Raw genomic sequence first — 16,249 nt, forward strand, 5'->3', positions numbered from 1 at the left:
ACATGTACTGGTCACATGATTGTGACATCATCACAGGTCCTACACCTCCAGCATCTACCAGATACAGAGCAGCTCCTGGTCGGGCAGTCACTGCTGTTGTGTTGTGTGTGGAGATCTCTGCTCCTCAGTGTGTGACCCCAGCAGTAAGGTAAGCTTACAGGAGGAGGGGTGTTACATTGTGTTACTATCAGTGTGTGACCCCAGCTGTAAGGTAAGCTTACAGGAGGAGGGGTGTTACATTGTGTTACTATCAGTGTGACTCCCCAGCAGTAAGGTAAGCTTACAGGAGGAGGGGTGTTACATTGTGTTACTATCAGTGTGACCCCAGCAGTAAGGTAAGCTTACAGGAGGAGGGATGTTACATTGTGTTACTATCAGTGTGACCCCAGCAGTAAGGTAAGCTTACAGGAGGAGGGGTGTTACATTGTGTTACTATCAGTGTGACCCCCCCAGCAGTAAGGTAAGCTTACAGGAGGAGGGATGTTACATTGTGTTACTATCAGTGTGTGACCCCCCCCCCAGCAGTAAGGTAAGCTTACAGGAGGAGGGGTGTTACATTGTGTTACTATCAGTGTGTGACCCCAGCAGTAAGGTAAGCTTACAGGAGGAGGGATGTTACATTGTGTTACTATCAGTGTGTGACCCCAGCAGTAAGGTAAGCTTACAGGAGGAGGGATGTTACATTGTGTTACTATCAGTGTGACCCCCCCAGCAGTAAGGTAAGCTTACAGGAGAAGGGAGGTTACATTGTGTTACTATCAGTGTGTGACCCCAGCAGTAAGGTAAGCTTACAGGAGGAGGGGTGTTACATTGTGTTACTATCAGTGTGACCCCAGCAGTAAGGTAAGCTTACAGGAGGAGGGATGTTACATTGTGTTACTATCAGTGTGACCCCCCAGCAGTAAGGTAAGCTTACAGAAGGAGGGATGTTACATTGTGTTACTATCAGTGTGACCCCCCCAGCAGTAAGGTAAGCTTACAGGAGGAGGGATGTTACATTGTGTTACTATCAGTGTGTGACCCCCCAGCAGTAAGGTAAGCTTACAGAAGGAGGGATGTTACATTGTGTTACTATCAGTGTGACCCCCCAGCAGTAAGGTAAGCTTACAGGAGGAGGGATGTTACATTGTGTTACTATCAGTGTGTGACCCAGCAGTAAGGTAAGCTTACAGGAGGAGGGATGTTACATTGTGTTACTATCAGTGTGACCCCCCCAGCAGTAAGGTAAGCTTACAGGAGGAGGGATGTTACATTGTGTTACTATCAGTGTGACTCCCCCAGCAGTAAGGTAAGCTTACAGGAGGAGGGGTGTTACATTGTGTTACTATCAGTGTGACCCCAGCAGTAAGGTAAGCTTACAGGAGGAGGGATGTTACATTGTGTTACTATCAGTGTGACCCCAGCAGTAAGGTAAGCTTACAGGAGGAGGGATGTTACATTGTGTTACTATCAGTGTGTGACCCCCCAGCAGTAAGGTAAGCTTACAGGAGGAGGGATGTTACATTGTGTTACTATCAGTGTGACCCCCCCAGCAGTAAGGTAAGCTTACAGGAGGAGGGGTGTTACATTGTGTTACTATCAGTGTGACCCCAGCAGTAAGGTAAGCTTACAGGAGGAGGGATGTTACATTGTGTTACTATCAGTGTGACCCCAGCAGTAAGGTAAGCTTACAGGAGGAGGGATGTTACATTGTGTTACTATCAGTGTGTGACCCCCCAGCAGTAAGGTAAGCTTACAGGAGGAGGGATGTTACATTGTGTTACTATCAGTGTGACCCCCCAGCAGTAAGGTAAGCTTACAGGAGAAGGGGTGTTACATTGTGTTACTATCAGTGTGACCCCAGCAGTAAGGTAAGCTTACAGGAGGAGGGATGTTACATTGTGTTACTATCAGTGTGTGACCCCAGCAGTAAGGTAAGCTTACAGGAGGAGGGGTGTTACATTGTGTTACTATCAGTGTGTGACCCCAGCAGTAAGGTAAGCTTACAGGAGGAGGGATGTTACATTGTGTTACTATCAGTGTGTGACCCCCCAGCAGTAAGGTAAGCTTACAGGAGGAGGGATGTTACATTGTGTTACTATCAGTGTGTGACCCCAGCAGTAAGGTAAGCTTACAGGAGGAGGGATGTTACATTGTGTTACTATCAGTGTGTGACCCCCCAGCAGTAAGGTAAGCTTACAGGAGGAGGGATGTTACATATGCTGTGGCCCCTGTATGGTTTGGGGCCCCTGGCTGTGACATAAAGGCCCCGGCAGGAGTAACGCCTCCTTGTATTCCAGTTGTCTCCTCTTCTCCCCCAGACGCTCCTCCTCCTGAATGACCCCCCAAGGATGGAGAAGGACAGGAATGAGATCAGTAAGAGAATATTACACGTCACCTTGGAGATCATCCGCCTGCTGACCGGAGAGGTAACTTCTCTAGATTTCCACCATTGTTGTCTGGGCTCTTTGGCCCCTCCCTCCCTCCCTCCCCCGCTCTATGTTCTGGATCTGGTCTCCTCTTTGTAGGTGCGGTGGTCTCCAGCACTGACCCCAGTAGTCCAGATGTGTCTCCCCTCCTCCTCACTAGAGCTCTATACAGGGTGACAATCTCCTCTTTGTAGTGAGGAGAAGGCAGGAATACTGGGCTCAGTCCCCTCATTGTCTCTCTCCATCCCCAGGATTATACCATAGTGAAGAAGACATGGGGGGAGGGTGTGGCCTTCCCCCAGGAGTCAGGAGGGCGGAGCAGGGCCCGGGGCCCCATCACGGAGCCTCCATCACTGATACATGAGCAGAAGATCCTAGAACTCACCCACAGGATGATTGAGCTGCTGACTGGAGAGGTGACACTGGGGAATGCTGGGAGATGATAGAGTAATCCAGGAGGCAGCAGGCTGGGGGGGATGACTGTGTGATCATTGTGTGTGTCAGGTTCCTATAAGGTGTCAGGATGTGGCCGTCTATTTCTCCATGGAGGAGTGGGAGTATGTAGAAGGACACAAGGATCTGTACCGGGGGGAGCAGCCGCTCATGATGGAGGATCAGCCGCCCGGCCTCACAGCACAAGGTAAGAGGAGACCTTCCTGATTCTAGAGAGCAGGGGGGGAGGGGCCCCTAGATCATCCTCCTCCCATCCTTCTCCTCCCATTCTCCTCCTCCTTCTCCCATCTTCCTCCCCCTCTCCTCCTCCTCCCCCCATCCTCCCATCCTCCTCCCCCCATCCTCCCATCCTCCTCCTCCTTCCATCCTCCTCCTCCTCCCCCCATCCTCCTTCTCCTCCTCCTCCCATCCTCTTCCTCCTCCCATCCTCCTCCTCCCTCTATCCTCCCCTCCTCCTCCTCCTGATGACATGTAGCAGTGTATAATGGATTGGCTCCCTGTGTGTTCCCTACAGATGGAGGCAGTGACAGGAATCCACCAGAGAGGTGTCCCCGTCCTCTGTATTTCCAGGACTGTCCAGAGGGAAATGTCCCAGCAGACAATCAGCAGGTAGATGAGGCTGATGCTATAGCACTATATCTCTATAGCGCCCCCCGGTGCTGGTGGTTGTTGCTCCTGCACTCATAGATGTGATGAGGCTGATAGATACATGTTGCTGGTTTCTTATGTTGATGTGTTAGATTTTCCCTCCTGTCTGCTGGATTGTACTGAATTGTTCTATATGTCCCATCAGGGGGGAGATCAGGTGACTAATATTAAAGTGGAGGATGAAGCAGAAGAAGAGAGGATGAGGGGCGATCCCCCGTGTATGAGTGAGGTGAAGGAGGAGGAGGCGCTGGGAGCTGCTGTACCAGGTATGGGGGCCGCACAATGGCTGCTGATTGGAGTCTCTGTGACAGTATATACTGTATATATCAGGCTGATGGTTTAGGCTTTATTTACATGTCTGTAACTCTATATCACGGATGGAACTGCTGAACTCTTTGTAGATAGCAGAGAGTTTAAGCTGTTTCAGAGCTCATGAATTATGATGCAGATAGTGCTGTAAAAGTTGAACAGTTTAGTCCGTGATATACAGTCAGCTTACGGACCATATAACCTTGAACCTAAAAAAAGAAAACCGTAAGATCCTTAGAAAACCATGCGAGGTTACTGTCACCACCCTGAGCAGTTGATGCAAATGTGTGAAGCATTATGGATTCCTCCTCCCTCATGTATGTCTTCTCCTCTTGGAAGAAGTGGACATACTGCCAACCAAAGTGGCATCAGCGTTGCCAGAAATTCTTTAGATCTATAGGAAATGGTGACTCCAGACAAGAGAACAAAATGCAAGGTATAAGGATGGAGAGAACTGCAGAGCGGCTGTATTAGTTTTCTATTCGTTAGAAATCAGTTAAGGGCAGTCTACTACTGCAGGATCACCATGACTGATGATTTCTTGCTATCGTCCGAACCAATAAGTTAGGAACCGCTGTTCAGCAATGACAAAATTGGGGGAGGATTGTCAGTGGTTGAACGTGGCACTGCGTCATTGACCCAGCAGGGTGGCAGCAGTGGGAGAGCCCAGGCAAAATGCTGGAGAGCCACACTGCTCGCTAGTCAGCAGACTCATTTGGAGCAACACGTGGGCAGAACTGTAACTTGCTTATTCAGTGTTACTGGACTTAACAAGCTCTTAAAAATGTCCTTCAAACTCTGTACGCACTTACGCTACTCAAATCGTGTGAGAAAAAGCTGCAGAGAAAAGGTGGTGTTCCCGAATATCGTTTGATAGGTGATGTTCAAATTAGATGAAATTAATCGCTCCATATGTTGGACCGGCTGTTCTAGCAAAGAACGGCCATATACAACTTTCTCATACAGCAAACGGACAACTTTTTACTGTCCACTCAAGTGAGTTATCAGCAGATGGTGCAGATGTGAAGACTACAGTAATGGATGGTCCAAGCATGAGGAGGTGAATCCCCCTGGATCACCAAGGAGTGTTGGCGTTCCTTCCCCAAGGAGTGGAGTCTAAGGAGCTATCAATTTTCAGCAAAGCTTGTGGCAGGGCAGGATGGACTTCGCTGTGGGATACTCCCAGGTCGCTAACCACAGAGAAGGACCTTGTTGACTTGAAGGAGTGCTAGAGTCCGGGGCTAGATACTCTTCCTCTGTGGTGGAAATGCAGGATGCAACGTTAGGACTTAGTTCAGACTAAAGCTGAGCTGGAACTAAGATTAGACTGAGACCCATATAGCTAGAAGATCGCTAGGAAGTGGCGGATAGCCGGGGAGCACAGACGTTTTCTTACTGACAAACAACAACTGAGCTAGGAGGTGGAGACTATACCCTCAGGAGAACATGCCAGAAGGCTCCAGAGCCTGTGGGCTGAGCTATAAATACAGATGGACAGGCACATGTTTGCCACTAGAGGGAGCCCAATCCTTCAGGAGGCCAGCTCGGACCAAGAGAAGCTGCCAGGGGACATACAGTCTGAGAGAAAGGGAGATGATCACAGCGCAGTGCAACCTACAGCAGGTAGGGGGTAGTTACAACTACGGTATTAACAATGTCAGTCCTATGCTCCATGTGCTGACTGTGTTCTGAAAGTTATTCTGAAATATTATGTTGGGGAGAGGAGACAGAGCGCAGATCACATTGATCATGGCCACCTGAGCCCAGAGCAAGAGGAATTGTTGGTGAAGGAGAATTATGATGATGATGATGTGGAGGATGAGGACCTACACGGACAGCATATGTTGATACCACTAGGTTTGTCGTCTGTAGAAGGCATATGAGAGGAGGAGGAGGAGGATGCACACTGTGGCAGTATTCTATGGACAGTTGGGAGGATGGGAGCTTGGAATTCCTTGTGCAGATGTCACAATGCTTGCTGGCATGCTTACGCAGAGACAGCCTTATCATCTTGGTTAGGCAGAAGGACGATTATTGGCAGGTGACATTGTTAGACCCTCGGTTCCGCAACAAAACCTTCCGAGAGTGATGCCAAAATAGCGTACTACTGTGAATTGTTGTGCAGCCGGTTGCTAACGGCCTACAGGCATGAGATAGCATTGGCACAAAGAGGTTTAGCAAGGTGACTGAGACAGTTAGGCAACTGAGTGGGCAACAGCCTGGTGGTGACCCTCCCCCTGATTATAGACTAGACCCTGGTGGTGACCCTCCCCCTGATTATAGACTAGACCCTGGCGGTGACCCTCCTCCTGATTATAGACTAGACCCTGGTGGTGACCCTCCTCCTGATTATAGACTGAGGCCTGGTGGTGACCCTCCTCCTGATTATAGACTGAGGCCTGGTGGTGACCCTCCTCCTGATTATAGACTGGAGCCTGGTGGTGACCCTCCTCCTGATTATAGACTGAGGCCTGGTGGTGACCCTCCTCCTGATTATAGACTGAGGCCTGGTGGTGACCCTCCCCTGATTATAGACTGAGGCCTGGTGGTGACCCTCCCCCTGATTATAGACTGGAGCCTGGTGGTGACCCTCCTCCTGATTATAGACTAGACCCTGGTGGTGACCCTCCCCCTGATTATAGACTGAGGCCTGGTGGTGACCCTCCCCCTGATTATAGACTGGAGCCTGGTGGTGACCCTCCTCCTGATTATAGACTAGACCCTGGTGGTGACCCTCCCCCTGATTATAGACTGAGGCCTGGTGGTGACCCTCCCCCTGATTATAGACTGAGGCCTGGTGGTGACCCTCCCCCTGATTATAGACTGGAGCCTGGTGGTGACCCTCCCCCTGATTATAGACTGAGGCCTGGTGGTGACCCTCCCCCTGATTATAGACTAGACCCTGGTGGTGACCCTCCCCCTGATTATAGACTGAGGCCTGGTGGTGACCCTCCTCCTGATTATAGACTGAGGCCTGGTGGTGACCCTCCCCCTGATTATAGACTGAGGCCTGGTGGTGACCCTCCCCCTGATTATAGACTGAGGCCTGGTGGTGACCCTCCTCCTGATTATAGACTGAGGCCTGGTGGTGACCCTCCCCCTGATTATAGACTGAGGCCTGGTGGTGACCCTCCTCCTGATTATAGACTGAGGCCTGGTGGTGACCCTCCTCCTGATTATAGACTAGACCCTGGTGGTGACCCTCCCCCTGATTATAGACTGGACCCTGGTGGTGACCCTCCTCCTGATTATAGACTGAGACCTGGTGGTGACCCTCCTCCTGATTATAGACTGAGGCCTGGTGGTGACCCTCCTCCTGATTATAGACTGGAGCCTGGTGGTGACCCTCCCCCTGATTATAGACTGAGGCCTGGTGGTGACCCTCCTCCTGATTATAGACTGAATATATTAGCCACGCACTAATTGCCAAACTGCAGAAAACCTTTTTTATTAATTTAGTTTTTTGGTTTATTTAAAGGGAACCTGGTACCTGGGGCAGAACCCACCTGAGCCCCCAATACTTACCCCTTCCTGTCAGTCCCGCCGTAGAGAAATTGCTGCCCGCTCATCTGTGCACTCAATATGCAAATGAGAAGAAATGAGTCCAATGTCCATAAAAATCACTTCTCCAGTGGGTTCTGCCCCGGATGCCAGGGTGACAGGTTCCCTTTAAAGGGGTTATCCAGCGCTACAAAACATGGCCACTTTCCCCCTACTGTTGTCTCCAGTTTGGGTGGGGTTTTTAAACTCAGTTCCATTGAAGTAAATGGAGCTTAATTGCAAACTTCACTGGAGACAACAGTAGGGGGAAAAGTGGCCATATTTTTGTAGCGCTAGACAACCCCTTTAACACACACAGAAGGCCGAAGTGGCCAAAGATTTAAAAATATTTATTCATTTTTTGTAACTGGCTGAAGACTTCTATCAATTAGCCACAGCAGTAGGTGGTGAATTCACAGGCTGACTGGCCCCCAGCTCCTAATCCACAGATGGTCTGAGCCCCCCCCCGCTCCTAATCCACAGATGGTCTGAGCCCCCCCCCCAGCTCTTAATCCACAGATGGTCTGAGCCCCCCCCCAGCTCCTAATCCACAGATGGTCTGAGCCCCCCCCCCAGCTCTTAATCCACAGATGGTCTGAGCCCCCCCCAGCTCCTAATCCACAGATGGTCTGAGCCCTCCCCAGCTCCTAATCCACAGATGGTCTGAGCCCTCCCCAGCTCCTAATCCACAGATGGTCTGAGCCCCCCCCCCAGCTCCTAATCCACAGATGGTCTGAGCCCCCCCCAAGCTCCTAATCCACAGATGGTCTGAGCCCCCCCCAAGCTCCAAATCCACAGATGGTCTGAGCCCCCCCCCCAGCTCCTAATCCACAGATGGTCTGAGCCCCCTCCCCCCCCCCAGCTCCTAATCCACAGATGGTCTGAGCCCCCTCCAAAATCCTAATCCACAGATGGTCTGAGCCCCCCCCCAAGCTCCAAATCCACAGATGGTCTGAGCCCCCCCCCCAGCTCTTAATTCACAGATGGTCTGAGCCCCCCCCCCAGCTCCTAATCCATAGGTGGTCTGAGCCCCCCCTAGCTCCTAATCCACGGGCGTTCTCCCCCCCCCCCCCAGCTCCTAATCCACGGGCGTTCTCACCCCCCCCCCAGCTCTTAATCCACAGATGGTCTGAGCCCCCCAGCTCCTACTCCACTGGCGTTCTCCCCCCCCCCCCAGCTCCTAATCCACAGGTGTTCTCCCCCCCCCCCCCCAGCTCCTAATCCACAGGTGTTCTCCCCCCCCCAGCTCCTAATCCACAGATGGTCTGAACCCCCCCCCAGCTCCTAATCTACAGGTGGTCTGAGCCCCCCCCAGCTCCTAATCCACAGATGGTCTGAGCCCCCCAGGTCCTAATCCACGGGCGTTCTTCCCGCCCCCCCCAGCTCCTAATCCACAGATGGTCTGAGCCCCCCCCCTGGCTCCTAATCTACAGGCGTTCTTCCCCCCCCCCCCCCTCCCCGCTCCTAATCCACAGATGGTCTGAGCCCCCCCCCAGCTCCTAATCCACAGATGGTCTGAGCCCCCCCCCGGCTCCTAATCCACAGATGGTCTGAGCCCCCCCCGGCTCCTAATCTACAGGCGTTCTTCCCCCCCCCCCCCCCGCTCCTAATCCACAGATGGTCTGAGCCCCCCCCCAGCTCCTAATCCACAGATGGTCTGAGCCCCCCCCCAGCTCCTAATCCACAGATGGTCTGAGCCCCCCCCCAGCTCCTAATCTACGGGCGTTCTTCCCCCCCCCCCCCCCCCGCTCCTAATCCACAGATGGTCTGAGCCCCCCCCCTCAGCTCATAATCCACAGATGGTCTGAGCCCCCCCCCCCTCAGCTCCTAATCCACAGATGGTCTGAGCCCCCCCCCCCCAGCTCCTAATCCACGGGCGTTCTTCCCTCCCCTCCAGCTCCTAATCCACGGGCGTTCTTCCCCCCCCCCTCCAGCTCCTAATCCACGGGCGTTCTTCCCCCCCCTCCAGCTCCTAATCCACGGGCGTTCTTCCCCCCCCCCCCCCCCCCCCCCTCCAGCTCCTAATCCACGGGCGTTCTTCCCTCCCCCCTCCAGCTCCTAATCCACAGGTGGTCTGAGCCCCTCAGCACCTAATCCAAGGACGTTCCCCCCAGTTTATCTCACGGACATTCAGCCCCCCTCCACATCTTGGTGGCACAAAAGATAGTGGTATTTTGTGCCCTGAAAAGAGCAGTTAGTTAGGTTTTTCCGGACTATGAGAAACCTCTCCCTACTCTAATCAGCAGCAGAATGGTGACAGGACACATGACTGCCGCTAATATACAGCAGGGTCACATGTCCTGCCTGTCCAATCACAGCCAGGCCCATGCTGAGTTGTTAGCTCAGCAGCTTTTCATCAAACTTTATTGTCCAAACTATGAACATAATCATGGACAGTCTTGCAATATTCCGGTTTAGCTTTGTGTGCCCGAACACGTGGGCTCAGGCTCAGACCCGAACTCTGCCGTGCGGCTCCGCTCATCACTAATAGGAATTACCTCTCAAATCGCATCAGAAACCAAGTGTGTTTCCAGACAAACATAAATGTTGTGGTACAGGAATAACATGAGCCTTTTTTTTTACCCCCAACAGAAAATCCCAATAATATCTCGGAGGAGAACATTGTGTTATGGCTGAATTATAAAGAAGAGGATGAAGGTGCGGAGCAGCGCTCCTCAGGAGAAGCCCTCCTCCCCCTTACTGTACATCCAGGACGTCACACTACAGATCTATCATATAATCCTCCTGACCATGAGGAACCTTCTCCTGACCGCTCACACACTGCGACCATAAGGACAGAACAGAAAGTGGGAAAAAAGTATCAATGTGGTGAATGTGGAAAAGAGTTTACAAAAAGTTCTAATCTTTTTACACACCAAAGAATTCACACAGGAGAGAAGCCTTTTTCATGTTTAGAATGTGGGAAATGTTTTACAAGGAAATCGGATTTAATTAAACATGAGAGAAGTCACACAGGAGAGAAGCCATATTCATGTTCAGAATGTGGAAAATGTTTTACAGATAGATCAAGTCTTGTTATACATAACAGAAAGCACACAGGGGAAAAGCCATATTCATGTTCAGAATGTAGCAAATGTTTTACAAGTAACTCACATCTTGTTATACATCAAAGAAGTCATAAAGGAGATAAGCCATATTCATGTTCAGTATGTGGGAAATGTTTTATAAACCAATCAAGTCTTGTAAGGCATGGGAGAAGTCACACAGGAGAGAAGCCGTATTCTTGCACAGAATGTGGGAAATGTTTCAAACACAAATCATATCTTGTTATACATAAGAGAAGTCACACAGGAGAGAAGCCATATTCATGTTTGGAATGTGGGAAATGTTTTACACATAAATCACAGCTTGTTATACACGAGAAAATTCACACAGGAGAAAAGCCGTATTCATGCTCAGAATGTGGAAAACATTTCATACAGAAATCACATCTTGTTTTACATGAGAGAAGTCACACAGGAGAGAAGCCATATTCATGTTTAGAATGTGGGAAATGTTTTACAAATAAACAAAGTCTTGATACACATGAAAAAATTCACACAGGAGAGAAGCCATTTCCATGCTCAGAATGTGGGAAATGTTTTATTACTAAAGTCAGACTTCGGAATCATAAGAAATGTCACACGGGAGAGAAGATGTTTTGACTTTCTCTCGGTAAAAATAGGAAAACAAATTTTGAAACAATTTTTTGAGAAAAAAAAGTGTTCTTGTATAGAATGTGAGAAATACGATGAGAGGAAAAAATATCTTTAATACGACTGGTTATGTAGACCTTAAACAGCCAAGAGGTGAAATGATCTGGGATCTGCTGGTCAACCAAATTATATGTGACCGGGATCCATGGAGGAGAAGTACTGAGGAGGCAGTGATCTGTTAGCGGGATCCATGGAGGAGAAGAGGCAGTGATCTGTTAGCGTGATCCATGGAGGAGAAGAGGCAGTGATCTGTTAGCGGGATCCATGGAGGAGAAGAGGCAGTGATCTGTGAGCGGGATCCATGGAGGAGAAGAGGCATTGATCTGTGAGCGGGATCCATGGAGGAGAAGAGGCAGTGATCTGTGAGCGGGATCCATGGAGGAGAAGAGGCATTGATCTGTGAGCGGGATCCATGAAAGAGAAGAGGCAGTGATCTGTGAGCGGGATCCATGGAGGAGAAGAGGCAGTGATCTGTGATCAGGATCCATGGAGGAGAAGAGGCAGTGATCGGTAAGTGGGATCCATGAAGGAGAAGAGGCAGTGATCTGTGATCAGGATCCATGGAGGAGAAGAGGCAGATCTGTGAGTGAGATCCATGAAGGAGAAGAGGCAGTGATCGGTGAGCAGGATCCATGGAGAGGTACTGAGGAGGCAGTGATCTGTGACCAGGATCCATGGAGGAGAAGAGGCAGTGATCTGTGAGCTGGATCCATGGAGGAGAAAAGGCAGTGATCTGTGAGCGGGATCCATGAAGGAGAAGAGGCAGTGATCTGTGAGCGGGATCCATGAAGGAGAAGAGGCATTGATCGGTGAGCGGGATCCATGGAGAGGTACTGAGGAGGCAGTGATCTGTGAGCGGGATCCATGGAGGAGAAGAGGCAGTGATCAGTGAGCGGGATCCATGGAGGAGAAGAGGCATTGATCGGTGAGCGAGATCCATGGAGAGGTACTGAGGAGGCAGTGATCTGTGAGCGGGAACCATGGAGGAGAAGAGGCAGTGATCGGTGAGCGGGATCCATGGGGGAGAAGAAGTGAAGATATCTGGACTCTGCATGTAGAGGTTGTTTTTTTATTTAACACTTGGATATATTTGATCTTCTTAAAGTATATAAAATAAAGGTGATGAATGGTGTTTTGTGTCTTATATTCGTACAATGTGGCAGACCTAGCAGCGTGGGGCCTGTTTGCCGGGGGAGCTCTGGTGGTGGTGTGGCTGCTAGGTGGCTGTAGGGTCCCTTTGGTACTTTGGTTACGGTAGCCTGGAGTGGTGTTGGTACCCTCCCCCGGTCAGACAGACACTGCTTCCACTGGTTTAGATAACCCAAGTGTAAGCTGGTGTGCAGGTGCAAAATGACTGACAGAGTCCAGGAGCTTAACCAAAATAATGGCCATTTACTGAGATACTTTTTTTTTTTTTTTTGTGCAATACAAAATTTTCATAACTGCAGGTGCAGGGGAGAGGTAGAAGAAGTATCAACAAAGAGTGATAGCAGCGGAGCGTCTTGAGGGCCCTCACCAATGTAGCGTTGTACTCTGCCGGATTAGTGTAGTGAAGAGAAAAAGAAGAGAAGGTACTCGTACCCACATTTTCTCAACACCTAATGCCTTACAGTGCCAGGATACCCGTCCTATAAGGGTAGTACAAGGCCCCAGGTCCCTGCCCTGGGTGAAGCAGACTTCTCCTTTTCAGAAGAGCCGTGCCTTACGCAGTGGAATACGTATGCTAGTTGCAGCTTTGTTATCCTGGGGTCAGTGCCTAACTGGATATGGGTCACTGCCCTGTATCTTGTAGAGAGTATCCCTGTCGTGGAAAAGGTGATCCTCAGAGGCCGTCCTTTCCTCCTGAGGGGTCTAGCACGCTAGCTGACGTTGCTGACTTGGAACACTCTCTCTCTCACACTGTCTTCCTCTCTCCACTCCAGACTAGAAGAAGACCCTCCCTCCAGGAACTAACCTCCTTTTACCCCCGGCACAGGGGTTATTCAGATACAGAAAACATTAGCATGTGTATATAAAACAGAAGTAGTGCCACGGCTTGTGATTTGCTGAGCGGGCTTTTACCCCCGAGATGAATAGGCTACAAAACCCCCCACAAAGCTTTATTTATAACTTTTACAAAAACACTACTCAAAACATGATAAAATTAGCAGAGAACAAAGGATTACACTGTGGGAGCTGTATGACAGCCGGTATTCAGAGGTCAGAAGTACAGGAGATAGCCGGTGATGTAGCTGTAAAGTAACTCTTTGTGGTCCTGTTTTGTGCCTCATCTTCCTCTACCCCTCCCCTCTCCATAGAAATCCATGAAGACAGGGGGGAGAGCTTCAAACTGCTTTTTCATGATAAAAATGCACTTTTCAGCTAATAAACCCAATTACAAGGTTTCTTAAAATCGCCTGGACTATTGATTTCTGCAGAAAAAAATTAAACGACAGTGACACTTTAAGGGTTAACACTGAGAAATAGGCGAGGAATGGAAGAGGAATGTTTTCAGTTTGAATTTTTCTCTTCAGTTCTGGCAGAATAAATGTGGAATTTGAGAATTGTGAGAAGAAATTCAAAGCTCCAATGACTTCTATGGGATTTCTGTAGCGGAATCCGCCACGTGAATGTGACTTGTCAATTCTTTGGGTGGAAAGCAGTTCCGCGGTGGAACATTCCAGGCGTAAATCGCTCCACGCGAACAACAGAGCAGAAATCCCATTAACACAATAGGACATTGCTCTGCACATATTTTACAGGCGGAATTTCAAGCAGTATAGACGTAAAATTAAGTGATGATTCCACTTGAAATTCCTAGCCTATTCCTCAGAGTGAACACAGGACGCATGAAAGATGGCTGGTGACCAGGGGTCAATAAGATGTAAGACCTTGTTCTGACCGGTCTGGTGGACAGCTATGAACCATGGTGTGGAGCGTGTGACATCTGTAAGATACTACATGTCCTCTCCCGTGGTCGGGTAACACCATGACCTACCCCCACACCTGGAGCGCACACCTACAGACTTTATCAGTGATTTGCCCCAGATTGGCGGGACACCATGAGGCCTCTCTGTTTCTGCAGCCAAAAACCTTTTTTTTATTTTATACTTTTTCTTACATTGTTTCTCAACTATTTTATAACTATTTTATAGAACTCCTGTATTTTACTACATTATCCCCTTATACTGGGGTTACGTAACTATAAAACATTGACAATTCAGTTTTTGTTAGATTAGGCCATGATAGGAATTTTTGTAAGATAGATTAATAAGCTAAATTGAAAAGTTTTTTTTTAATCCATGTAGCTGAATGTCTCCTCAGCCCTGTGGCTGCCTCTGTGTTACTTGTCAATTCTTGTTTGCCCCCTCTACCCGGCCCCCTAGAAATCAGTACTGTGGCTGAGCTTGGGACCGATTCTCAGGCAGCAACGGATAACAGGAAGCCGAACAGCGGGCAGCCAGATAACGGAAATCCGGACAGCGGGCAGCCAGATAACTGGAAGCCGGACAGCGGGTAGCCAGATAACTGGAAGCCGGACAGCGGGCAGCCAGATAACGGGAAGCTGGACAGCGGGCAGCCAGATAAAAGTGAGCCGGGCAGCCAGATAACTGGAAGCCGGACAGCGGGCAGCCAGATAACGGGAAGCTGGACAGCGGGCAGCCAGATAAAAGTGAGACGGGCAGCCAGATAACGGGAAGCCGGACAGCGGGCAGCCAGATAACGGGAAGCCGGACAGCGGGCAGCCAGATAACTGGAAGCCGGACAGCGGGCAGCCAGATAACGGGAAGCTGGACAGCGGGCAGCCAGATAAAAGTGAGACGGGCAGCCAGATAACGGGAAGCCGGACAGCGGGCAGCCAGATAACGGGAAGCCGGACAGCGAGCAGCCAGATAACTGGAAGCCGGACAGCGGGCAGCCAGATAACGGGAAGCTGGACAGCGGGCAGCCAGATAAAAGTGAGCCGGGCAGCCAGATAACGGGAAGCCGGACAGCAGGCAGCCAGATAACGGGAAGCCGGACAGCGGGCAGCCAGATAACGGGAAGCCAGACAGCCAGATAACGGGAAGCCGGAAAGCGGGCAGCCAGATAAAAGTGAGCCAGACAGCGGGCAGCCAGATAACGGGAAGCCAGACAGCCAGATAACGGGAAGCCGGAAAGCGGGCAGCCAGATAAAAGTGAGCCAGACAGCGGGCAGCCAGATAACGGGAAGCCGGACAGCGGGCAGCCAGATAACGGGAAGCCGGACAGCGGGCAGCCAGATAACGGGCAGCCAGATAACGGGAAGCTGGACAGCCAGATAAAAGTGAGCCGGACAGCGGGCAGTCAGACAACGGGAAGCCGGACAGCGGGCAGCCAGATAACAATGAGCCAGAGAATGGGCAGCCTGATAACAGGAAGCCGGATAATGGGCAGCCAGATAAGAGGAAGACAGATAACAAGCTGGATAACGGAAAGCCGGATAATGGGCAGCCGGATAACAGGAAGCCTGATAACGGGCAGCCAGATAAGAGGAAGACAGATAACAAGCAGCCGGGTAAGGGCCCTATTCCACAGTAACGATAATCGGCCGGATCGGTCCCATTTGGCCCGATTCGGCCGATTATCGTTCGGTGAAATAGAGAGACCGATCAGCCGATCGTGTCATCGGCTGATCGTTCATATAAGGGCCAGACCTAAAATCATCGTTCCCCCACCGCGCATCACTACGGTTGAATAGCGGTGCGCGGCGGGCGACCGACGATTTGAGAAGCAGCAGAATACATTACCTGGCTGCAGGGCTTCTTCTCCGCGCTGTCTTCATCCCCGGGTCCCACGCGCTCTATCTTCTGAATAGCCGGTAAGCTGACGGACCGCCGCGGCCTGTGATTGGCTAAGTGTGGCCTGTTAGCTGACCGGCCATTCAGAAGATAGAGCGCGGGAGACCCGGGGAGGAGACGGAGCGGAGGAGAAGCCCTGCAGCCAGGTAATGTATGATGCTGCAAGGACACCGGTAACGATATCCCTGCAGCCCTCGCTCAACGATCATCGGGCCGTGGAATAGGCCCAGTAAACGAGCGGCGATCTAGCAGATCGCCGCTCGTTTACATCGTTGATCGGGCCCTCCTCGGCCCGTGGAATAGGACCCTAACAGGAAGCCCTCACACTGTATGTAAGCCCACAGCACATGCCCCTCCTCTCACAGCACAGACTCTC

General features: G+C 50.7%; 2 protein-coding genes across 3 annotated transcripts in view; both read left to right on the top strand.

Moving 5' to 3' along the window:
- Window positions 1-2,439, top strand: part of LOC138797150 (oocyte zinc finger protein XlCOF22-like) — a 483,239-nt gene extending 480,800 nt beyond the window's left edge. The window contains exon 8 of the transcript XR_011363895.1: window positions 2,301-2,439. The gene's annotated coding sequence lies outside the window, so the exon portion shown is untranslated. The remainder of the gene's footprint in view (window positions 1-2,300) is intronic.
- On the top strand, window positions 31-12,200 carry LOC138797170 (oocyte zinc finger protein XlCOF22-like). Of its 2 annotated transcripts, none has more exons than XM_069977000.1 (5): window positions 31-148; window positions 2,913-3,048; window positions 3,376-3,470; window positions 3,655-3,775; window positions 9,951-12,200. In XM_069977000.1, exons 2-5 carry the CDS (start codon window positions 2,952-2,954, stop codon window positions 11,021-11,023), a joined length of 1,386 nt encoding a protein of 461 aa, XP_069833101.1. In that variant the 5' UTR covers window positions 31-148; window positions 2,913-2,951; the 3' UTR covers window positions 11,024-12,200. The 2 variants fall into 2 exon arrangements, with proteins under 2 accessions (XP_069833101.1, XP_069833102.1); XM_069977001.1 differs by lacking the exon at window positions 31-148 and adding an exon at window positions 2,664-2,824.
- The last annotated feature ends 4,049 nt before the right edge of the window (window positions 12,201-16,249 follow it).

This window comes from Dendropsophus ebraccatus, chromosome 7, assembly GCF_027789765.1.
Source record: "Dendropsophus ebraccatus isolate aDenEbr1 chromosome 7, aDenEbr1.pat, whole genome shotgun sequence".
Taxonomy (NCBI): domain Eukaryota; kingdom Metazoa; phylum Chordata; class Amphibia; order Anura; family Hylidae; genus Dendropsophus; species Dendropsophus ebraccatus.

Bases quoted from the DNA above. Each gene is read 5' to 3' on its own strand.
- LOC138797170 (XM_069977001.1), top strand. From the start codon at position 2,801: ATGATTGAGCTGCTGACTGGAGAG. The intron at 3,049-3,375 runs GTAAGAGGAGAC...TGTTCCCTACAG, and splicing joins GCCCGGCCTCACAGCACAAG to ATGGAGGCAGTGACAGGAAT. The intron at 3,471-3,654 runs GTAGATGAGGCT...ATGTCCCATCAG, and splicing joins TCCCAGCAGACAATCAGCAG to GGGGGAGATCAGGTGACTAA.